Source organism: Lagopus muta, chromosome 2 (genome assembly GCF_023343835.1).
Source record: "Lagopus muta isolate bLagMut1 chromosome 2, bLagMut1 primary, whole genome shotgun sequence".
Taxonomy (NCBI): domain Eukaryota; kingdom Metazoa; phylum Chordata; class Aves; order Galliformes; family Phasianidae; genus Lagopus; species Lagopus muta.
Window position 1 is genome coordinate 62,383,826 of NC_064434.1, and position 23,613 is coordinate 62,407,438.

Below are 23,613 nucleotides of genomic sequence, written 5' to 3' on the forward strand. Positions count from 1 at the left end.
GGAGCTTGCAGGCCGCTGCTGCGGGCCGGCGTCGGGGCGGGCGGTGCTCCGGGAAGGGCCCTCCCGCTGCTTGGAAATAGCTGCGGGTTTCCCAGGAGCGGGAGCTCGGCCTCCGCGCCCGAGATGACGGGTGCCTGCTAACGCGCTCCGGCTGCACCCCGAGGGCGCCTATAGCGATCCGCCCGTACGACTCGAGGCGGGGCTCGCTGCAGCAGCATCGGCTGCATTCTGAGGGCTGCACGGGGCTGGGGAGCTGAGTAGCCGGCGTGCCGCGGGGCAGCGGCGGAGGGAATTCCTTCGGCAATGCAGAACGCGTGAGATTGAGGTTTAGACTGTGAGAGGTCTGAGCCTCGGCTGGAGAACGCGGGCGGAAACTTTGTAACAGCGCAATAGCACGCGTCTCAGGCAAAGAGAAGGGAAACAGCCGAGATTGGCGGGTCCTTGGTGGGCATGGGAGTCATAGAATCATAGCGTGGACCTGAGTTGAAAAGGACCTCAAAGATCATCTAGTTTCAACCCCCCTGCTGTGTGCAGTGTTGCCAACCACCAGACCAGGCTGCCCAGGGCCACATCCAGCCTGGCCTTGAATGTCTTGAATATCTTGAGATAAATAGTGATCTGTGTGTAGAAAAAGATGGGAAGAATATAGCTGCTAGCAAAAGACATTCTGATGGTAAGGGGACAAACAGGTCTGCCTAGTGCAGCTCAGAAAGGGCAATACGTGAGCTATCCTGGTGAAGCTACCTGCAGCCTGATTTTGTATTGCTCTGTGACTCGCATTTTTTATAGTGAACATAAATCATAAATCATAAAAGAAATACAAACTTGTTTTTTCATGTGCAGTTGGCATTTCTGACAAACTGCCGTAAACATCTGGAACAAGTTGGGAAGAGAGAGTCATAGATTTAGAAATACACATTAAACAAACACCTTAGGTATTTTTAATTCCAAAGTACATTTATTATCAACAGTTAGTACTGTTTCAGAGATTAGAAAACACAAAGTTGAGTAACTGACTCTCATCAACACAGAAGTCAGCACTGGATGAAGGAATAGAAGTACTGATGTAGTAATTTCCACAGCCTCTCTTCAACATCACCTAGTTTCTCTCAGATCTGTCCTAAATTTGTTTGCTCATTTGAATCTATTGTGTTTGGTCTACTAAAACAAATAGGCAAAGGATTTGTTTTCTGTTCAGGCTTATGTGACTGTATGGGAACTGCTGAGTCACGGCCTGAACCTCTGATTGATCACCTGAGGTGAGCCATGAGTCAGCCAGAGGAGCAGAGCTGAAGGCAATTCACCTGTGCTGCCAGAAGGGGTGGAGCCAGGTTCCATCTCTCCTGGACCTATTTAAGAGCTGGCTACCAGTGGGGAAAGATCTCTTCTGGAGATCTCCTCTTTTGGTGTCTTCTGGTGAGCTCAACCCAAGGGTACGCTCTTCCATTTATTCTCTTTTTGTGATCGTTGTCTGCTTTGCCTTACTCTCTTGATTATATTGCGATTATAACATCTTGGCTGTACAGTGACAAAAAAATCTCCATGGCATGTCAACTCCAGAGACAGACATTTTGCTGAGTGCTGTAGGAGTCTGCGGGGACAAGAGGGCAGCTCTAAGAATCCAGCTCTTGTTAGTACTTGCAGCCATTTGCATGCTCTGGTGGGAGGAAGCCTATATATCAAGTACGTTCCTAACTATGTGTCCATTAGTAAATCAGATGGGAGTTCCATCTCAACAAGCCAAGATGTGCAAGAGCAAGCTACAGCACTACTGTGTTCTGTGCGTGGGGGTGATTATTAAAATGCTTGCAACACGTACGAGATACGTAATGATATCATAGCACATACAAATACAAGGACTCAAGGCTTGCTGACCTGCAGAACACTTCAGCAAAGCTTGGGATGTGTTATCAGCTCACCTCAAGGAACTCAGGAGCTCACTGGGATGGAACAGAACACCTGTTGTTTTTAGAATGTCATTGAATGTCTCCTTCCTGTGGTTTTTCCCCTCCCTCTTTAATTCTTTCCCTTTTCTCCCAGTCTTTCACATCTCCTTCTCTTTAGTCCTCTCCTGGCCTGCATTAGAAATAGTGGGGCCAGCAGGAGCAGGGAGGTCATCTTCCCCCCCTTCCCCCCCCCCCCCCCCCCCCATACTCAGCATTAGTGAGGCTGCATCTCTAGTACTGTGTTCAGTTTTGGGCCCCTCACTGCAAGAAAGACATTGAGGCCCTGGAGTGTGTGCAGAGAAGGACAGTGAAACTGGTGAGGGGTTTGGAGCACAAGTCTTGTGAGGAGCGGCTGAGGGAGCTGGGATTGTTTCTTCTGGAGAAGAGGAGGCTCAGGGAAGACCTCATTGAACTCTACAACTTCCTGAAGGGAGGTTGTGATGAGGAGGGGTTTTGCTTCTCCCAGGCAACAAACAGGACCAGGGAAATGGTCACAAGTTGTTGCCAGAGGAGATTTAGATTAGACATAAGGAAGATCTTCTCTCAGAGTGGTCAGGCACTGGAATGGACTGCCCAGGGAGGTGGTGGAGTCACCGTGCCTGGCAGTGTTCAAGAGGCACCTGGATAAGGAGCTGTGAGATGTGGTTTAGTTTGTGGTAGCAATGGTAATGAGAAGACGGTTGGACTAGATGATCTTATAGGTCGTTTCCAACCTTGTGATTCTATGATTCTCTCATTATCTCTTTACTCTTTTCATTCTCCTGGAGTGTAGTTAACTCTGCAAAAAATATGCATTAAAAATCGTTTCAACAAGTGTCACTTCTTCCCCAGTTTTCCCAGGCTTTAGTCAGTCTCACAGCACACGGGATGTCATAACAGTGTAAATATTTAGTGTAAATGATAAAACTCCTATCGATGACTAAATAATTTTTGCCATTATTTATTTTTCCTCTTCATTATTGCACAAGTTCAGTTGGATGGGACCTTCAGAGGTGTCTTTTCCAGCTGTCTGAGCACCTCAGTGCTGAGCAGAAGTTAAAGCACATCATTGAGGGCACTGTCCAAATGCCTCCTGACCGCTGACATCTGTGGGGCACCACCCACCTCTCCGGGAAGCCCGTTGTGGGCTTTGACCACACACATACTGAAGAAGTTTTTCCTAATGACCTGCCCAAGCCTCCCGTGGCACAGCTGTGGGTGCTTTCTTACTGAAGGGCAAAGCGAGAGCTCTGAAAGCAGCAGGTGAATAGTTACACCTCAGCCAGCGTGGACCTGCGCCAGGCGGATGTGCTTATGGCTTCAGAGTAATAAATGCGTTGTGCTATCCTGCTTCCTTCTGTTACTAACTGCCGTACAGAGTGGCTCAGAAACAGCCTTCCATCAACGCACGCTCGGTGCGCAGGCTGGGAATAAGCCGGCGGTGGCTCTAAGGCTCGCACACGAGCGCAGTACCGCTAGCACTGGACCCAACCCGCCGCCATGCGGAGCCCGCCGAGCGGGACCTCCTCCGCACCGGCAGGGGGCGTCCCCGCGGCGGGCAGGGCCGGGTCGGACCGGCGGAGCGAGAGGCGGCCATGGCTGTGCTGCTGGAAACCACGCTGGGCGATCTGGTGATCGACCTCTACACGGAGGAGCGGCCCCGCGGTAGGGGCGCGGCGGGCCGGACCGGGGGGAGCCGAGCGTTGGGTGGCGGTGAGGCGGGCCGCGGGGCCGGGACGGTGCGTGGGGCAGCGCCGTGCTGGGAGCTCCGCGGCGCCGCCATTTGGCGCCCGTGACGCCGCCCGGAGTTGTAGCCGCCCTTTGGCTGGCAGCATCCCCTGTGGAGAAGGGGCCGAGGCTGCTGGCCTCCTCTAGTGCGCTCAGCCCGGGCTTTGGAGCTCCGTGCTGGAACCGGGACCGTAGGAGGGTCAGAGGTTCCGTGGTACCCTTGGGTCTCTGAAGTATTGACAAACACCGACTGCTGCTGGAGAGCTTGTTTGTGTCTGTAACGAGGTGTTTATACATGTAACGCACACTAACACACACTGAAAATATCGATCAGTGACAACGTCTGGCACTGAAAAGCAGCAGTGACCTTCTTTCCTGCTGCTCTAAAGGAACTGGGCAGGAAATGTGTTCCTGCGTATGCAGCTTTATTAAGGGGACCTCACAACGTCTCTGACAGTGCTTATAAAGCCCTACACTGCCAAGTCCTCAAACACCTGCCCCAAAAGCAGCTTTGTACACACAGTCATAAATCTATTCTTATTAGACCCAGAGTTCTTTTACTAAATATGAGTATCATTTCTTGCAGCTTGCCTGAATTTTCTGAAGCTCTGCAAGATCAAGTACTACAACTACTGTCTTATTTATAATGTGCAGGTGAGTATTCTCAGTTTTTGGTGTGGTATTTTGTTTGTTTGTCTGAATTCACAAACATGACAGCATCTTATGTGTTTTTCTTTGTGACAGAGAGACTTTATCATACAGACAGGTGACCCCATGGGAACTGGCCGTGGAGGTGAATCTATATTTTGGTAAGTAAAATATCTGGTGTTTAATCAGCAGAGAGGTAGCATGGGAGTAAAAGGTTGCACTTTGATTGTTTTCAGCTCTTTTAGGGCAGAGCTGTTGTTTAGAAGTAAAATTGTTGATGCATAAGCTTCTTTGGTTATTATAGCTGAATACTTCTTTAGTTCCTACACTGATTTTAACCATTCAGAAATGTTTTATGGACAGCATTCTATCTTCAACCTTAGAAATTAAGTTATAACATGCTGTATATAAATTTCTCTTCATTTCTGAGTGAGCAGATAATTAGGTTTGGTTTTGTAAGATGAGAACCATAACTAGATGCTCTGTGGAGGACACAATCAATTGCAGTTTCTACATATATATTTTTTTGTAACAAAATGTATTTAGCTGGGCAGGAGGAGAACACAGGCCGTGCTTCATTTCCTCTGTGAATTCTTATACCCTGAGCAATCCTGCTGTCCTGAAAACTCACCTGAGTTCATTTTAATCATGCTGAATGTGTACTGGGAATTCAGTTTCCTTGTTAAAAATGTTAGTGGTCATGAGTGTAAAGGCTGAAGAAATTCACATAGCCATGGTGGAACCTGGCAAAATACGTGTGTTCTGTGTGTTTCACCATAGAATCATAGAATATCGTAGGTTGATAGGGACATCACTGAGCTCCAATCCTCTGCTGTAGGCAGAGTTGCCAAGGATTTCTTTAGGATTTTAAAGGATTCATTTGAAATTGCTGTTAAAAATAGAATGAAAATTGCAGAGAAGAACTGAAAACCTGAGTTGGTGGAGAACACAGTATACTGAGATAAATGGCTCAGTTTGAACAGAGTTGCTAAACCAGCGTTGACTTCTCCAAGTCTGACCTGTCAGAGCCTTTAAATAGAAAACTTTGAGCATGTGAATCTGTCATGATCTTGGAAGCAGTTTAATTGTGCTAAGCAGAAGCAAGTCTGGGTGCATGTGCTTACTAGGCGTAAGCCGCTTCTGGGTAGATGAAGTTTGTTTTGATATTGTTCTTTTATAAGGATGGTTTTGGCCCATTAATGCAGCAGGTAGGACTGTGTGTTGAGGAGGAAGGACTGTGCGTTGAGGGAATGGTGATACTGCCCTGCTGCTGGCATGGAGAATGGCAGCGTTCGCTCCTATTGAAGTCCACAGAACTGACATTTCTGTTCTTGCTACCCTGGAAACTGTTGCAGGGAAACTTTAATTTGAACATTCTCTTCATAAAGACTTACAGTTGTTTAGCAAAATTAGTTCAAACACAATATTATTCCTTAAATTTGTACAAGTGCGTATATTGATCACCTCTCTGTCAATTATGGAGAGAGGTAAAAATCAAGAATAGACTTCAAGAATGGAAAACATTTTAATGATTTGCTGTATCCTGGGTAGGGTTAAGGTACTCTGTATAGTTCTGTGTATACGGTGACCTGACCGTACAGGCAGATTTAGTGGCTTTCTGTTTGTCATGGAAGAGAAATATGAGGCATAAAATGTGATGGTTTTACAGTGTAGGCTTAATTTATTTTGATGGAACCTTCTTGCCCTAGAAAAATGTTACGCGGCATTAGAACCATATAAGCAAGCCTCCAGAAAACCTCTGTGAAAGGCTTCAGAAAAAAAAAAAATCTGTTTTCTGTAATATGTAGTAGATTATATAAGTGTACATGTCCTTAAAAACTATGCACAGATATAATGTACATTCTGGTTTTATTGATAGAATCATAGAATCACCAAGGTTGGAAAAGACCTCCAAGATCATCCCGTCCAACTGTCTACCTTTTACCAGTATTTCCTCACTAAACTCTGCCAGTACAACATCTAAACATTTCTTGAACAGCTCCAGGGATGGTGACTCCATCACCTCCCTGCCTGTTCCAGTGCCTGACCACTCTCTTGGAGAAGAAGTTTTTCCTAATGTCCAACCTAAATCTCCCCTAGGGCAAATGCCAATTAAAAAAAAAGAAAAGAAAAGGAAAGTTTTATTTTCTGTTTTATAACGTTTGTTTATCTCACTTTTAAAAATTCATTCTCCTCATAACGTGTTTATCATATATTTTCAGTAAACTGTATGGTGATCAAGCTAGATTTTTTGAGGCAGAAAAAGTGCCAAGAATTAAGCACAAGAAAAAAGGAACGGTGTCAATGGTGAACAACGGCAGCGATATGCATGGATCACAGGTCAGCATGCAGGGCTGGGAGTAAGTCTTGGTACACATCTAAGTAAGGAAAATGAAAATTCCTTGAATTTGGAACATTGACAACAGTGTTGTCATCTCAACAGCATCATCTTATCGTGGAATCATAGAATCATGGAGTAGTTTGGGTTGGAAGGGTCCTTTGAGATCACATTTCCAACCCCCTGCTATAGGCAGTCATTCCTCTAGACCAGCTGGCCTTGAATGCCTCCAGGAGGGGGCATAATGTAGTCAAAAGGCTTGTACAAAAAGGGCCATAGATGAGTATTTTTCATTGTGTTCCAGGTGCCAGTAGTTATTTGGTTACTGAGAAGAGGATGAAATGCTCGGCTTCAAATCCTGTCCTAGAAAGATTTGATAAATGTTGTTAGAATTTAATTCTCTATTTTTTTCCCTTCTGTTTATTCACTTTTGTTAATAATGTTATATGATTTAGCTGATATGTAGAGTGGGCAGGAAAAAAGCCTGTAGTTAAATGTTCCATCTTAATTTGGGAACTGAATTCAGAATTTGTTTGTATGACTATATTGTATTAATGCAAGCTTTAATATCCTTGCCAAAATTATTATAAAACAGTTTTTGAAAGTGGTGTTGTTTCCAGTTCATCTGTGCAAAGCTTTTGCTGTAGATGTGTTTAAAGCCCTATCTCACGTAATGATACTATTTCTGAATAATTATTTTGGATGCATTGTCAGTCATTTTTATGGGTTAAAATGCCTCACATGAAACATTCATATGTTTGAATTGAAAAAAAAAGCTTTTTTTTTTTTTTTAACATGATCAAAGAGCAACTTAAAAAAAGCCTGACAGTTCTATTCCACCTACAGCTTGTTGTAATCTATTGGAGTTAATTTTCCTGCTTCTATGCACTGTTAGTTTAAAAAAAAAAATTATATAGTCTTTTAGAAACAATGGCATTTGTATTGATAGTTAAGAATGCAGTTTGCTAGCATGTAGGCATATGGCAATAAATGCAGTTACCACTAGCATTACCACAGCTTCTTTGTAAGGAAAGAAAAATTTCAAGAAAAAAAAATTACTGTGGATGATTTTATATCTTCTTTTGTAGTTTCTTATTACAACAGGGGAAAACCTGGATTATCTGGATGGTGTGCATACAGTATTTGGAGAAGTGACTGAAGGCATGGATGTATTGAAGACAATTAATGAAACCTTTGTGGATAAAGATTTTATCCCGTATCAAGATATCAGGTGTGATTGCATTTAACCTCACTTTTTGATTAATATGTTATAATTTAAGAAATTTATCTCTTTGGAAACTAAATTAATATAGCAATACAAAGCGACTTGTATTTTATCTTTATATTATTGGTCAAATGCTTTATAATCATGTCTTAATAGGAATTTCTTCTAAAAGGAACTTAGTATTTATTATGGAAGCGTGTCATGAGTTAATGAGTCACGAGCCATTAATCTGTAAATCAGTATAGATATCTCTTCTCATATGGATTCTGTGTTTTATGTAGTCTTTTAAGAACTTGCAGAACAGGGATGGAAGTGTCCAAACTAAGCTGTAGGACACTACACTGGTGATGGACACCAGAATAATCGGTGGTCGCTCTAAGCAGTTTTGTTCCTTTGGGTTCTTTTGTGAATTCTTTGTGTGGTTTGAGAAGTTAGGAAACAGCAAAAAGGTAAAGTGTTGCTTCGGGCATCAGGGGGAAATTCTTTACCCAGAGAGTGGTGAGGTGCTGGAACAGCTGCCCAGAGAGGTTGTGGATGCCCTGTCCTTGGAGGTGTTCAAGGCCAGACTGGATGGGGCCCTGGGCAGTCTGGTTTAGCATTAAACGTGGAGGTTGGTGGCCCTGCATGTGGCAGGGGGTTGGAGATTCATGATCCTTGAGGTCCCTTCCAATCCTGGCCATTTTGTGATTCTGTGATATTAGACTTTACTAGACTGTAGACTGGAAATAGCTCTCTAAGAAAACAAACAGATACTAGAATAAGAAAATGTGCATCTGTTGCCTGTACAGAAGCATCAGTTTTAGTATTTAGTAGCATATTCTATGTTTGACTTTCTGGGATATAGCTGGGAATCACCAGGGCTGGTTTCCTTTTATTTGAGTAAAGATGATTTTATTTGCTTGTGACTGGTGCTGATCTTGATGTTGCTTTCTATTAGGATAAATCATACAGTAATTCTGGATGATCCGTTTGATGATCCACCTGGCTTGCCCATTCCTGATCGCTCACCAGAGCCTACTAAGGAACAGCTCGATGTGAGTCTTTGTGATGGCTTCTTGGGGAAAGGTTGGGAGAAAGAATTAAACAAGCAGATCCTTGTTAGTCACCAGCCCAGGCTTTGTCAAAATCCATATCTTTAATAGTTTGTAAATTCTTTAGCATAGGAGGATAAGAGATGCTTTTCTACTGTGCCAGCTTGAGTTCTGATACGTGAAATGCTTGTCTTCTTTTTGGGGATATTGCTGTGTTTAAACAAATACCTGTTTAATCTGTCAGAAAATGATAGAAGTTATTTGAGCGATTTGCTGTCCTGTGGTGGCATAAGTTTGGAAAGCCGTAGTTCAGATTCCTAATTAAAGACTATTTAAGCACAACATTCAGAATATTCACCTCTGATGTTACTTTTTTCTTTTATACACTCTTCTGGTGGAACACAAATACTACTACATTTTTTAATATGAAATTGCTTGTTGTTGGTTCTCCTTTATATTGAGAAATGTTCTGTTTGTATTTCATTGTAAGCATTCTTGGTCATTCTTTTATGTCTCCAAGCATACGTACTGTTGTGGTGTATTTCTTTAGACAGAAGGAACGTGCTAGAAATTTAGTTGTAGTGAATAACTTAGTCACAGCATACAGTTATGAAAGTTGCCAAGTGATACTACCTCTCTATATGGATACAGTTCTTTCAAGCAATGAATACATTAACCAGAGAGAATACTGTTCGTCTTTAAGCTTAATAGATACATAATTGCAAGATTGAAATTAGGCTTTGGAGGTACATCTGTACTCTGCTTAATCTCTCACATACCGTCAGATCTGCTGAACAGTATAAGAAATTTTACATCTCACTGCCCAACTTGGCAGAAACTTGAAAGCTTGCTCTTAGTTTTCCCCTGCCTGTGGCATGACAGAAGAGACAGCTTTTGATGTATTTGAAGTATTTGTAGGAGCAGCAGTGTTCTAGAGATACCGATGAGGGGAGAACCTTAAACTTCAAATCTTCCTGGTGGTAGATGTGCAGAGATATGTTGTTGTTGTTGTTGCAGTACATTATATTTAATATGGTCCTATAGGACACAACAGAAATTTGTGGTGTTATTTCGTTTCTGGCAGGAACTATCTAGATTAGACATGAGCTGATACTTGTGATGAGTTGTTGAGTATGAGGTTGTAAAAGAATTCAGAAGATCAAACTGTGTTCAGTTCAAATTGAACCTGAAAGTTCATATGTAGTTTATGGTGCCTGAAGCTCATGAGGGTAGCATCTTTTCTTTTTTGACCTGAGTGGAGAGAACAAAAGGAAAGACCAGCTCTGCAGAGATACGTGGCTGGAGCATTTTTCTTGTCTTGGGGGGAGAAAGTTATATCCAAGTAATATTTGGAAATAGAGAATTTTTGGCTTGGAGTTTAATTAATTTTTTCTTTAATTTTTTCAGAGTGGAAGAATAGGAGCAGATGAAGAAATTGATGACATGAAAGGACGGTCTGCAGATGAAATAGAAGAAGTTCAGGCAGAAAAAGAGGCAAAAACTCGTGCCATTCTTCTGGAAATGGTGAGCATTGTTTTCTCTTTACTTTTCTGGTGTTATTTCTGTTTCTGTATATGCATGTGCTTCTTGTATTATGTGTAGAAAGTTGTAGAAATTTATCTTGAAATTGCTGATATGATGTCATGGCTCAGAATCCGTGCTATTACATGTCTGTGGTACAATGAAAAGAAGTAAGCATGAGCACTTGGTATTTGTGACTTATAGGAAGTGGTTTTTGTCAGTGCTGTATCATTTTCAGGGCCAGGAGGAGGCCTAGGAGTGAATCCAATTTTAAAACTTAACATACATAATGTGCTGCTAATGTCTTTAATCCCCAAAAAAGGTTTAGCCTGCATGGGAGAGAGCTGAGCAAACTTGAAATGGACTCTTCACAGTAGTTTACATCTATCCTATGTGTAATGGCTGTCTTCCTTCTGTGGGATTATCTGAAATTTAACATTAGCTACAGTGTTGCAGAAGATCTACAGCCCTGTGTTCTTGTTTTGCATCAGCATTGGGCCACTGATGTGTTTTCTTGGATAAAGCTGTCTTTAAAATTAAAAAAAAAAAAAAAAAAAAAAAAAAAAAAGGCAAGGGGGAATGTGAACCAATTTGATAATGAGTGTTGCTGGATAGTTTGCAGTAGGGAGCAATGTTATCTAAGCTGAAGAGATTTAAAAAAAAACATAGTGTACTGTTTGTTTCACTGATTTCAAAGACAAACCTCAAAACTCACAGCAGTTAGTTTCATTGTTCCTTTGTCAAAACAGTAAGCTTCTCTGGCACTGTCTTGTGCTTAAGCTATTTTCTGAAATATGTTCCTTACTTGTGTTATTTTGCTTATCTAACAAATGTATGTTTACCTTTTTATTAGCATATTAAGTGAAATAGACATAAGTTGTTTATTATCAGTAGTCTTTCATTCAAGTTTTTAAAGAAGTGCTGTAATACAGTGGGAGATGTTGTGATTGTTTGTATTTTCCTCTGGAACTTAGATTGCTGGTTTTGGTGTGGGAATTTTGACCAGAGATTGCATGCATCAAAGTTGTGTGCACTGTAAGCAAGTGTTGCCTCTAAGCAGGCGTGAGTGCTGGCTCCCTTCTGTCTTTCTGAACCAAGTTGTGTGATTGTAATTTCTCATCCTTATTAAGCTAGGATGAACTAAAATTTATGGACAGAAATGATGAAAGTCTGTTTCTGAACCCCACAGGTGGGAGACTTACCAGATGCAGAAGTCAAGCCACCAGAAAATGTGCTGTTTGTTTGTAAACTGAATCCCGTGACCACAGATGAAGACCTAGAAATAATATTTTCCCGATTTGGTCCAATTAAAAGGTAATTATTGTAATGTGAAACAGAATGCTTTCTTCAAACTGAGCGTGATGCCCATCAGTGTTATTTAGGTTAAGTAGTTATTCTGGTGTGTCTAGTAATTTACCCACTGTCAGACCGCAGCAGTGGTGATACAAAGTCACATCTCACCAGCTGAATATCCTGTCCCCACAGTTGCTTTGAGTGAACACCTAGGGGAAGTGCAGGAGCAAATGAGACAAATATGGGACTTTCCCCAGTCCCCCACCCTTTCCCTCCTTTCAGTAGTTTACAGTTCAGCTACTGCATAAGCTAGATACAGTCACTGGGTGGGGTTGGTTTTTTTGTTTGTTTGTTTTTGTGAGAACTTGTACAGTTTTGGATAAAGCAGTACACATTTGTAGCACCCAGTATGTTCTGTCTTAAAGTGTTCCCTGTACCTGTTGTCTTCTTCAGTTTCGAGCCTGGCTCCTAGTAGTTGCAGTTGATTTCCTCTTAAGTTGGTGTGGGGGATAAAAAAAGAAAGAAAGAAGGAAAAAAAAAAAAACCATGGGTAGTGAAACCAACTTTCCTATAACTCTCGAATGTATCCAACTTTCCTATAACTCTCTAATGTATATAATCCCAAATAATCTTTTTTTTTTCTGGCTAGGTGTACAAGTGTGCATACTTTATAGAGGAATTTTCCTTACCTTGTTTCCCTTTTCTCAACTTTTTTCTATTATTCTATTTTCACCTCAAGATGAGAGGACTAGAACTGCTTACAGCATTAAAGAGATTACAGAGTTACAGTGGCACAGTGATATTCTCCACTTTGTTTTCAGCCTTATCTAATTACTCCTGTGGCTACAAATGCTTTAAAACCTGGGCTGTTTTCGCCATATTGATTTCACCAAAAAAAATCATATAAATTTTAGTCTTTCTCTTTTAATTAATTGTAATTAATTGTCAGCTCAGGTTCTGTTGCTTTTCACAATGCACAATTAGGATTTTTCCCCCCATGCTCATCTGACTGTGTTTGTCTGCACTGATGGTCACTTTCTCCTTAGTTGTTCAGTTAGACTCCTAGGAACTTGGCAATTTTTTTCTGTCTTGAACTATTTAATACTGTCCCCAAACTCCATGAGTGACCTCCTTAGTTTCTTAAGAGAGAATGACTATTTATGTCTTGCACTTGCTTATTAGTACAGTCATCTTGTGTGCTGTCATTGCTTAGTTTCCCCCAAAACCTTTGTTGCAGGAATTTATTGGAACTTCCAGAGAGATTTCAGAAGCGTATCACTAGCACTACCCCTTTTAAAGAACTTCAGTTAGGTGTATTGAGATGGTCTCGAGTCTCCTATTTATTCAGAAGCTCAGTAAGCCAGCATTGGGTTCCTTTTCTACTGGTTTGTGCAGGATTGACAGCAGGCATGCAGACCTGCAGACCACCAGATCCTTCACTAGACTCTGTAGGATGGATGTGAGAAATTGGCATTGCATTGCTATCCTTACAAATGGAGCATAATTTTTGGATGTCCTAGAGACTTTTTACAGTTTATCAGTTTGTTTAATAAACTGTTCTGCAGTCCTTCCACTTTCAAATAGATCCTCTGAATAATCCACAAAGAGAAGGGATGTTGCACATGTCCTGCTTTCACAAATCACAGGCTGCCTCCTAATTCTCACCAACAAGCTCTCCTCTGGATCATCCCTCACCCTCAGGTGGAGCTTGATACATTCTAGCTGCTCTCTCTCATAAAGAGCAGCTCTGCTGCATTGCCTCACTGACACAACTTTCCTAAAAAGTGAATAGCCATCCATGACAGCATTCCTGTTACGCAAGCTGTCCTTCCATGTCTTCATGATCACAATAAGATCATGTTCTGTGACCTCATACAGATCTCTAGTGCCTCCTGTTTAATTCTCATGCTGCATGCATTAGTATACAGGCACTTTAGGGAAGTAGAGGGTGAAGGTATCCCTAGAGGGATACTTTCTTCTCAATTAATGGCTGCTGAAGAGAATTCATATAGCTTGTATGAGCAGTCTTTTCTCCTTCCTCTTTTTTTCATCTCGACCACCTTGTGGATTGTGTGTTAAATCCTAGTATGTCAGTTGCTCAGTGCAGATGAAGGACATTCAGGTCTCACACTGATACCCCATTTACTGTACTGGTTGACTGTTTCAAACTTTGTGAGCAGAATTCTCACATTATGGCAAGAGTTTGGCAGTACTTATGCAACACTATAATTATTGCCATTTTGCATTTCCTAATCAAACAGTTCAGGCTTCATTTTTTTATTCAGTGAGCTTCCTGATAAGATGGCTGCTCATGAGCTACCCTCTAAAAGGAGAAATTTGTCACAGTATCTGTTTAAACTTTCCTTTTCCTTCATAAAACCAGAATGTGAGGTTTATTTTCTTCCATTAGTGAAATGCAAAAGACTTGATCACCAGCAGTAACATTGAAAAATAATTATATTTTATCAGAATTTCATCCCTAGCTCTACAATTCATTCTTATTTCACATTTCAAGGTAAGGACTTGTGAGTTAAGTGTAGTAGTTACTCAACTGATTAATGTCACATGTGCCTTCTCTGTGCAGAAACACTACCGCCTTACCAGGGATTTCAGAATCAACTGCTACAATACTTTTTAGGCCTGTTTTGTTTTTTTTTTCCCTTTTATATTTTAATTGTTTGTTATTCTTCCTTTTAATCAATGCTTGCCTGTCCTATGCTTTGTGCTCCAGAAGCACTAACGTTTTAATTTCCTGACAATTTTTCAGCTGCGAAGTGATTCGAGACTGGAAGACTGGTGAATCTCTTTGTTATGCTTTCATTGAGTTTGAAAAGGTATGGTTTTTAATTATGCTGTATGTAGATTTTGCTTGTGCAAGTTCACTTTCAGTATACTTCCATTAAAGAACAGTACAATCCTCAAGTGTGGGGTACCTGACATTTTCTCTTACTGACTTAGTTACAGAAATTGTAGGTCCTAAAGCAGGCCAAAGTCTTGATTCAGCCTAGTAATACCAATATGTACTTAGCCTGCCTTGAAGTCAGCGGATTTGGAGGTCTTTTTATTTCCCAGAGCATGCTTTCTAACGGTTTTGAAGAGTAAAAGAAGGGAATGTTGGGAAGAGTACTGCATAAAGAGAGGAGAAAGAATTGAAGATGGTAGATGGGTGTCTGCAGTACTGTACCCTATGTTCAGTTTGTAAATCGTGTCAGCTTTAAGCTGCTCTTACAGTGTTACTGTTACAAGTTTTCTTTATGGTGTATAACTTCTTTACAGAGACTTTCTGATAGTCTCTAATCTGTGAGGAAAACTAGACAACACTGGAAAAGTCAGAAGACTCTTCGTTAGCCTACTTGTGTACTTAAAATAGAACTTCTGTTACCTATGTTGTTGTCCCTTATTCCCTTTTTTCCCCTAAATGTTACATATACTTTCTGAAGTGGTAAAATAAAATGAAAAAAAGATGGAACTTGGGATGTTTACACTGGGACAAAGCATAATTATTTCTTTTGAAATGGTACAATGCAAAAACTGCTGTGGTTTGGGCAATTTTAGAAAAATACTCCGTGGAATGTTGTTTGGAAAATGTGTACCAGTGAGCAGTCGAGTTGGTGTTTGAGCTCTTCAGTGAATACTGTTATGAAATAGTCACGAGTGCACATTTTCTGGAAATGTTAATATCAGGAGGAAGACTGTGAGAAAGCCTATTTCAAAATGGACAACGTGCTGATAGATGACAGACGGATACATGTGGATTTTAGCCAGTCTGTTGCAAAGATTAAGTGGAAAGGAAAAGGTGGGTACACTTGTGATTCTTTGACTCCTAATTGACTCCTAAGCTGTGACTTCCGAACTATAAATAATGATGTAAAGAGAAGCAATTGAGAACTTAAATCATCTCATTTTTGAGGATGTGAATTTCCTGGCAGCACAGGAACACATAGCAACAAAGTGTCTAGCTCTTCTCTTCACTTCTTCCATAAGGAAGAATGGAAGGGTTTTCTACTGCTACTTTAACTGGGTAGGTCAGAAAGAAAAAAATATTTTATCATAGATTGTCTTTTACTAGATGGATTTTTGCCAGTTAATCATGAGCTCCTCATCTCAAACTTTAGAAGTGTTGCCTTTGGAGATACTTACAGCAACATAGTATAGCAGTACAGTGTTACTTTCTGGGTACTTTTCATTATTCAGTGTACAGCAATTGAAGGTATAGGACAAAAAGTGAATATTTAGGCTAGGGTTATCACCTCTGTAGACCAACCTTATTGTACAGCTTGTGAGGTCTTTATTAACTGAATTACATGGAATTTTTTTCTTTTTCTGGAGCAACATAGATCTACATTTTCCTAAGTATTGGAAAGCTAAACTATACTGTCATTTTGTTGGACTTATCTGGTACCCATAGAGTGACACAAGCAAAGGAGTGTCATTCCCCTTTGGTTGCTGTTTCTGACCTAGCCGGGCAATAGCAGGTTTCAGATGTGACCGGGAGGTGGCAGCACGTTGCTATGAAATAGTATCTTGGTCTGTGAGCTGCTGTTGCCAAGTGAATGAATGGACAGAGAAGTCTGTGATGTCCCTCTTAAATCAAGTCATAACACTTTTTGGATAGCCTGTGAATTCAGATGGAGATCTGCAGCTGTGTCAGAGGTTTTCCTTGTGCACGTGGGAGTAGAAAGTCATTTAATAATGAGGGTAGTCTTCAGGAAACAGAATTTTAAGTAGCGTGACATAGGCCCTGTAGAGAAAGAGGGACTGAAGTAGTTTTAAATCCTGCTTTGTGTTGATGTTCATATTTCATCTCCGCTGTACATGAGTGAAGAGAAAGCCATATGCTTTTTAATGAGATCTGCAAGCAAGAGAAGCACAGAGTCATGATTTGTACTACACGCTTCTACTCTGACATTCAGATGTCAGTGTTGCTAGGAAGAGCCCTCAAACTCATAAATGGAATGCAGTGGTAGGTGTGAGTCTTATGGATTTTTTTTTTTTTTTCTTTTTAGTTCTGCCAACTAATTTTTTTTTCTGCCAACAGGTGGGCAATACACCAAGGATGATTTCAAAGACTACGAAAAGGAACGTGATAAACCTTCAAAATTTGCTCTAAAAGAGAAGGTGAAACCAAAGCAGGAGTATCCTTTTTCAGTCAAAGGCATTTTTTGTGCCAAGGAGAGCTTATGAAAGCAGGCTGGGAAAGATTTCATAGTATTAAAGCTTGCCAAGTGGATGTTTTTGCTACCACTTCATATAACCATCTCACATTTGAGATAGAATTAAGCGTTTTGCCTGTTTCATGATGACTTGTGTGAATTTAATGAAATCAGAATATGCTGTTTTATTCAAGTAATTATTGTTTCCTATGTAGAGCCATAGAGTGGCATAAGGCATAACAGAGACTTTTGGTTTTGCATGGGATCTGCTGTATCCACAATGAAAGAAGAGCGGTAACGAAATGTTGTTTTGTGATCCTGCTTTCCTCGTGGTGCAGAAAACTGTAACTTGTTCAGAGATCCACAGGTAGAAAAAAAAATAAAAAACTGAGATCTGGCTGTACAGTTTATCAGGATAAGATTCAACTGTTTAGGATCAGTTGAATTTTTCAGTACCTGTATGTCTTGGTAAACCCTGGTATGTCTGGTAAATTGGGGTTAGTCTCCTTTATGAACTTCTCTGTTCTTATATTTATTAAGTAACAAATCTGTTCTTAACCAATACTATCAGTGCTAAGTATGACCTTGTGCTTGATGAGGAAGAAGAATCTCAAACAATTCAGTCACACTTGGCTAAAAAACAGAAGAAGAAAAAGCACTACCACTCTGAAGACGAAGAAGATGACAAGAGGACCAAAAAATACAAGGTACTTAGCTCTCGTTGAATGAATGATTTAACTTTATATCAGTTTGTTGCTCTATTAAGAGAAGCCAGGAAGAAGTAGTCTGATTTACAACTGAGGACCCTGTGTGCAAAGTCCCACAAAGTACAGCAGCTGTGAATGTACAGAAAGCTGATGTTGTGAAGCTTTCCTGGGTCTTTCTGGACTTTTGGAAGCGAGGCATGGATGCTTTGGCAAAAAGCCACTCAGAATAAGAGGCAATGTAGCCTCTCAAAGGGTGGAAGATCTTCAGCATTTTGAACCTGCTATTCCCAGCCATAAACCAGAAGTTCATGAAATTTCATGAATGCAAACTATTTCCGATATTCTTGCCAAAACTTTGTGTGTTGGCTTTCTCCCATGTGGAACCAGAAACACAGTCTCTTTGCATTGTCTATTTTTTTGGTTTTTTTTTTGACGTTGTTTTGGAAGCGTTTGTGTAAGATTTGTATGCCTGTTTGCTTGGATCCAGACTGTGCTAGCATACAGTGCTGCAAGGCAGGCTGTGTGGAAAGCTGTGAGGAGGCAGCGGTTCTGCCATTCAGTCTTTTCACTGCAGCCTCTGCAGTCAGCATTTCCACATTTTTCTGAACCTAACATAGTCAATATGCTGATCTTTCGTGGGAACTGAACGAAGGGTCAAGTACTCTTGAAATTTGAGCATTATGTAGGGGTAAGCTAAGCAGAAAATATAAACATCCAGTATTTTAACAGTGCAGGTTTTGTGTGAGAACAAAGCTGTCTTCAAGCAACTTTGCAGAAAGTGATAAGGTTCCAGCTACAGTAAATAGAATCATCCTGGCATTTATTTTGAGTACCGTTTTAAGTGCTGTGTACAGAGAGCATACCTGATTCTGTTGTTGCATCACTTCTTGCTGTGATTCTAAAAAAACCTTTTCTCACAAACACTGGCAATGTTTTGTCACTTTTCATTGCCACTTTTGGTCTATTGCTCACTGGTGATATCAGTCTTCTAATTACTGCTTGTGTACTAACTGGACTGGGATCCTTTGGGTGAGGGAAGGATCTGGTCAGATAAGTCTGAAGCATAAAATGTTTGCAAGGGGTCTGCCTTCATATTGTTTTGGACTTCCTCCAGTCTTTTTGGCTGATTGACAATGTGTTTTCAACATTCTTGCCGCAAATATTTTTTCATGTAAGAGCTGCTCTTGAAAGTTCAGAAAATACACGTACAGAACTGGCTGGTCATGTGTTATCAGCAGAGAACATTTTAAAATCATTCAGATGCCTCTTCACTGTGCTCACATTCGCTTTTTGTCTCTACAGACATTCAGTAAGTGTTGGTGAGTGTCACTGAGCGCCAGTTTTTCTGCATGGAGGCATTCAGTAACACACCTTTGCTTCATATGTATTGGAATATTGGTGGGAAGGCTCAGCCTGTACTACTGTATCATTGACATCCACCTCTGATGTTCTGTACCAACATCAGAAAATAAGAGGGATTACTTTGGGGGCAGCTGTTGTAAAAGAATGTAGTTAAGTTTTGTTACTTTATATACATTATTTTAATTTTTTTAATGAAAACATGTACAGAAGAGAGCAGCAAAACCATAGAACTAGCGGGATATGTGGCCCTGTTTTTGTGAAACTAATACATCATCCAGGTTTGATGGCAGTGGTTGCAGTTCTTCCTGAGCTCTCAAAGTATTCGTCAGATATTTTTGATGAAATTTTACTCTTCCTGTACTTTATTCCTCAGAATAGTTGTTCACAAATGTGCGTACGGCCAAAAATTGCACAAATAAGGTGTGACTGTGAAGTGAGGGGTAGTTCTCACTGGTAAGAGAGGGCTTATAAAAGTCTGGTAAAGAGACATTTTTAACTGCAACGTAATACATTCCATTTGAGAATTGGCATGTTGACTTCAAGTGGAGTTGCAAATAAAGAAACTGATGATTTTTTTGCAATCTTGAAACCTGTACTCAAATTCCTTTATCAAAACAAAAAGTACAACTGCATACTTTTCACTGTTCACAGGGTCATGTTTAGCCAGTGCATCACAATTGCATAAACTTATTTGCCATCCCTTGAGGCAGTGCCCTGTGGGATTCTGCCCAGGCAGGGTTAATAGCACAGCAATGTTCAGTTGGTGCTGAGGGGAGAGCTGATGCCATGATGGCTGCGGCTTGGACATGCCTGCTCTTGTACAAATGAGTTTTGTGTGTTTAGTTCCACATAGAATATCTGTGAGTGATTTGAATGTGGCTCTTTCCAGGTAAACTTTGCTTGCAGCTTAGCTGACAAATCATACTTAGAATATACTATATATATTGTGTGTGTGTGTATATATATTAGTTTATAATTGAGTGTTAACCTGGGGAACTCGTACCATAACCAGGGAGGGAGATGTGTTCTTGAGGCAGTGTCTGAGGCTGCACAAAGCAAAACAGTATGGAACTTTTTGGATCAGTAGCACACTTAGTATAAGTGAACGGTTTTCCCTTAAACCTATTTTAGAAGTAGGAGAAGCATTTGAGGTAAAAACTTTAAAACAACAGCTAACCTAACACAGTCAGTTGCCAGAGATCATAATGATTATGCATCATGTACAGACTTCTGTCCTGAACCCTTAGTATTGCAGAGGTTTTAACTGACAGAGAGCAGAGTCCAGTAATAGAAGGTTCTGGCAACTGAAATTGAAGTTGGTGCTACCAGCTCCAGCTATGACTGAAGAAAAGGGACTTTTATTTTCTGAATAGTTTCCATGATGTAGAGTTGTTTTTCTGTTCTCTTACTCTTTTTTTTTTTCTTTAGTGTATTTTGACTCATCCCTTTTCTTAGTTTGACACCAGTTTCCTGAATCTTCAGCCTCGGAGCTGAATGTTAAGAAGATATTTTTGAACCTTGTGCTGTTTGATGTGATTCCAGAGGGCTGAAGAGGTAGGGTCTTGTGGCTGCTTTTAGTAGGCGACAGGATGTGGGTCTGGAGCAAGAGGCTGCATCAGTGTGTGGGTTTGAGAATAGGATTTGGCAGAGTATTTTGATTGCTTTTGCTTGAGATCCACATTATGACTTTGTACCCTTAGCAGCTTTCTGGGTCTGTGGAGGAGTATAGCACATCTGATGGATTTCTGTTTGACGTAGGGTCTCTGAATTTCAGATTTCTGCACTTGTCATTTTAGCAAAAATATATTGATCTTTCTGTTTTCAATCTCCTCCTCTTACTGCTTGTTGGACAGTGTTTGATTAGGTTTGATCAAAATCTCCTTACTGAAACTCTTTTGTTTGATCCTTTTAGCATTTAATTAGTGTGCTCTATGTACACAGAGGTGGCGTATATTTATTCTGTGCTTGTAGTCATGCTGTTTCAGAGTGGTTTACGTTCAAGAGTTGTTTGGCACACTTCTGGCAAAGTCAGTCATGACTTCCAGGGAAGTTTCTTCCCCTCTTTTAATAACTCCTTCCTCGTGTGTTCACCAACACACTGGTGACTGTATCGTGGCTTATTTGTTGGCTGATCAGAAGCAATGATCCTGCATTGGGAAATCTGGACTTCAGCAGTGAGAAAGAAATCTGTTTTTAAGTAGTAGTCTTCTGCTTTCAAGAGGAAAACAGCATTTTTCTGACTTGGGTAGTGCACAAAGGATTCAATTTCAAATACTGTTATTACTTTTATTAATGCAGTGTTTTGAAGACTTAACGTTTTTCTATGCCAGAGAAGTGAAAGAGGTAAAATGTTAGTTAAGGAGAAATATAATTAATTTTTTGGGAACTAAGATGCAATTCATCCTGTTAATTCAAATTGCTATGTTGTTTCTTTAGTCTGCAGTGGTATTATCTGCTATGCCAACCTTTTTGTGGCACTTGCAGCTTCAGACATGCCCTGTACACCTTTGTCTCAAATGCTTTTTGAAAGATGCTTGTACTTATCTGGCTCCATGCTCATGTGACTTTTTAATCCTTTCAGCAAGTTGCCCTTTTCTATGACATTCAAGGCAGGCTATTTGTCATTACATTCAAGTCTTCACTAGCCTTTCCCCTTATAAATGAGGAGTTCTGCTTCTAGCTGGGCCAGCAGCCTCTCTCTGATGTTTTCTTTGTAGATTTTGTACTGAGAGTTGTTCTGTTTTTTCCCGATTCCCCTTGTGTTCTCCCTCAGCAACAAAGCACCCTGAAGATAGCAGGGCACTGTGCCCCCACCTGCTTTACTAGCCAGTATTTTTGTCTTGTTCCACTCTGCTTCACAGCTGGGGGGTTCACCTTCTGATGTTCACTCAGTCCTTGACACAGAGACATGGAACCCCATTTCCTGTTCAAACATGGAAACCAAGGATTTGGGGTTCATTTGTAACATATTTGATAAAATACTTAAAGGGAAGTTGTGCATAATTCTGAAGATGACTGGGCGAACCTCTTATAAGTAACTGGAAGGAACAACACTCTATTTTTGTTGATTCAGATTCCAAAAATGTACTGAAATAGAGGTCAACAATAAAGATATAGAATAAGCATTTCACTACCAGTGAGATTACTGTATTCAGCAGCAGCAGAAATTTTTGTTTATGTATGTAAAGATCAAATCTGTATCTGTGCGTGTGCGTTGGTTCCTGGGGTTTTGTATTTCCTATTGCAACTGTAGAATTTCAGCATTATCTGCATAATCCTGAAGGCAGCATTTGCTCTTGGGAGTTTGCCCTGGGGCTAATGCTGGTCGCTGCCTTTCTGGAAGAAGGTTGCTTGGAGGAGAGTTTCCACTTAAATAAAAAAAAAATTTGCTTGTTTGTGATGTGGTTTGGGTTTTAGCCATAGACTATGGTAAATGTTACTGCACATATTTAGAAAAATGAAAACTAAAATTAAGAAAGAAATACAATATATTTGGTGCAAGCATTTCTCCTAGCTCATAAAATATATTACAACCCCGCTAAATATGATCTATACTTACGAGAGTATGTGTTGGTACAAAACTGTCAGGCAGTCGTACCTTCAGAAGTGGCCACTGCCTTCTTAATGCCAAGTTCTATATGTATATTCCTCCAGGATTTGGAAACTGCCTCTTGTATTTTTGCCTTCCTGAATATCTTAATTGAATACTAAGAACAAAATAGTTTCTAGCAGTACTTAAAAATGTCAGGAATTCACATGTTAAAACTCAGTGTTTTTAGTAAGAAAATGTTTTGAGTTCTGTGACTTTCCAGGTGAAATGGTAACTTTCAGAAGGATCTTGTTGTTTTAAACTGCTGTGAGGCTGGGGCCCGTATGGGTGTTGGTGTTACCACATAGTCGTTCCAGCATGTTGTGTGTCATAAATCTATCAGTGTGGCATTTCACAATCTGAGTAATGGATCCATTTCTCCTTCCTTTACTCCAATATGCTGTGTCAGTGATTTTGTACCATCCACCTATTGCTGCAAGCAAAGCAGGTGTGTGTATGTGTTAATCCAGTTCAGGTAGAATCAGCCTTAGACTGTTATGGAGCCAACCATTCGTGACTCTTTCAAGCTCTTCTCATGCCTTTGTATTCTTTTCCACTTCTGTCTGTAACTGCATGTCCATCCAATTCCTTTTACAGGATTCTGATCGAAAACATGAAGGAGAACGCTGTAGAGAGAAGGTGAAGAGTGAGAAGAAAGACAGGCATCGGAGTCGCAGCCGATCTCAAGAGAGAAGTTACAGCAAACATAAGGACAAATACAGAGAAGATGTCCGAATAAGGGACTGGGATAAAAAGAGAGACAGAAGCAGAAGTCCTAAGAAATCAAAAGACAAAGAAAGGTCTAAGTACAGATGATGGAGGAGCAGGAGATACGAGGGGACTAAAATAGTGTTTTCTTCCTGCATTTACAACATGCTATCGTATGACCATGCAAATTCAAAGCAGCTACGTTCTGTCAGCTGTTTGGCCTTACAATTCTTTGAATTCCCAGTGTATGACTTGGAGTAAGGCTTGATTGCTAAAAGGTTTTGTTGTTTTTTTTTTTTTAATAAAATGTTTAACATTAGTGGAATGATTTGAGTCTCCAATGAGGAATGTTGTCTAAAGCTTTTTGGAAATGTAAACACATGCT

General features: G+C 40.6%; 1 protein-coding gene across 2 annotated transcripts; it reads left to right on the top strand.

Moving 5' to 3' along the window:
* Nucleotides 1-1,411: 1,411 nt before the first annotated feature.
* PPIL4 (peptidylprolyl isomerase like 4) lies at nucleotides 1,412-23,565 on the top strand. Of its 2 annotated transcripts, none has more exons than XM_048936177.1 (13): nucleotides 1,412-1,433; nucleotides 4,240-4,307; nucleotides 4,398-4,462; nucleotides 6,524-6,641; nucleotides 7,728-7,870; nucleotides 8,802-8,898; nucleotides 10,303-10,419; nucleotides 11,606-11,730; nucleotides 14,477-14,543; nucleotides 15,394-15,505; nucleotides 16,748-16,844; nucleotides 17,434-17,569; nucleotides 23,118-23,561. In XM_048936177.1, the coding sequence occupies exons 3-13, from the start codon at nucleotides 4,428-4,430 to the stop codon at nucleotides 23,334-23,336; spliced, it is 1,266 nt and encodes a 421-aa protein (XP_048792134.1). In that variant the 5' UTR covers nucleotides 1,412-1,433; nucleotides 4,240-4,307; nucleotides 4,398-4,427; the 3' UTR covers nucleotides 23,337-23,561. The 2 variants fall into 2 exon arrangements, with proteins under 2 accessions (XP_048792134.1, XP_048792133.1); XM_048936176.1 differs by lacking the exon at nucleotides 1,412-1,433 and adding an exon at nucleotides 3,461-3,590 and having other exon boundaries at nucleotides 23,118-23,565.
* Nucleotides 23,566-23,613: the final 48 nt, after the last annotated feature.

Excerpts from the sequence above, each read along its gene's own strand:
- PPIL4 (XM_048936176.1), top strand. The coding sequence starts at position 3,521 with ATGGCTGTGCTGCTGGAAACCACGCTGGGCGATCTGGTGATCGACCTC. Across the intron at positions 6,642-7,727 it reads GCGATATGCATGGATCACAG|TTTCTTATTACAACAGGGGA; the intron begins GTCAGCATGCAG and ends CTTCTTTTGTAG. Across the intron at positions 14,544-15,393 it reads CTTTCATTGAGTTTGAAAAG|GAGGAAGACTGTGAGAAAGC; the intron begins GTATGGTTTTTA and ends TGTTAATATCAG.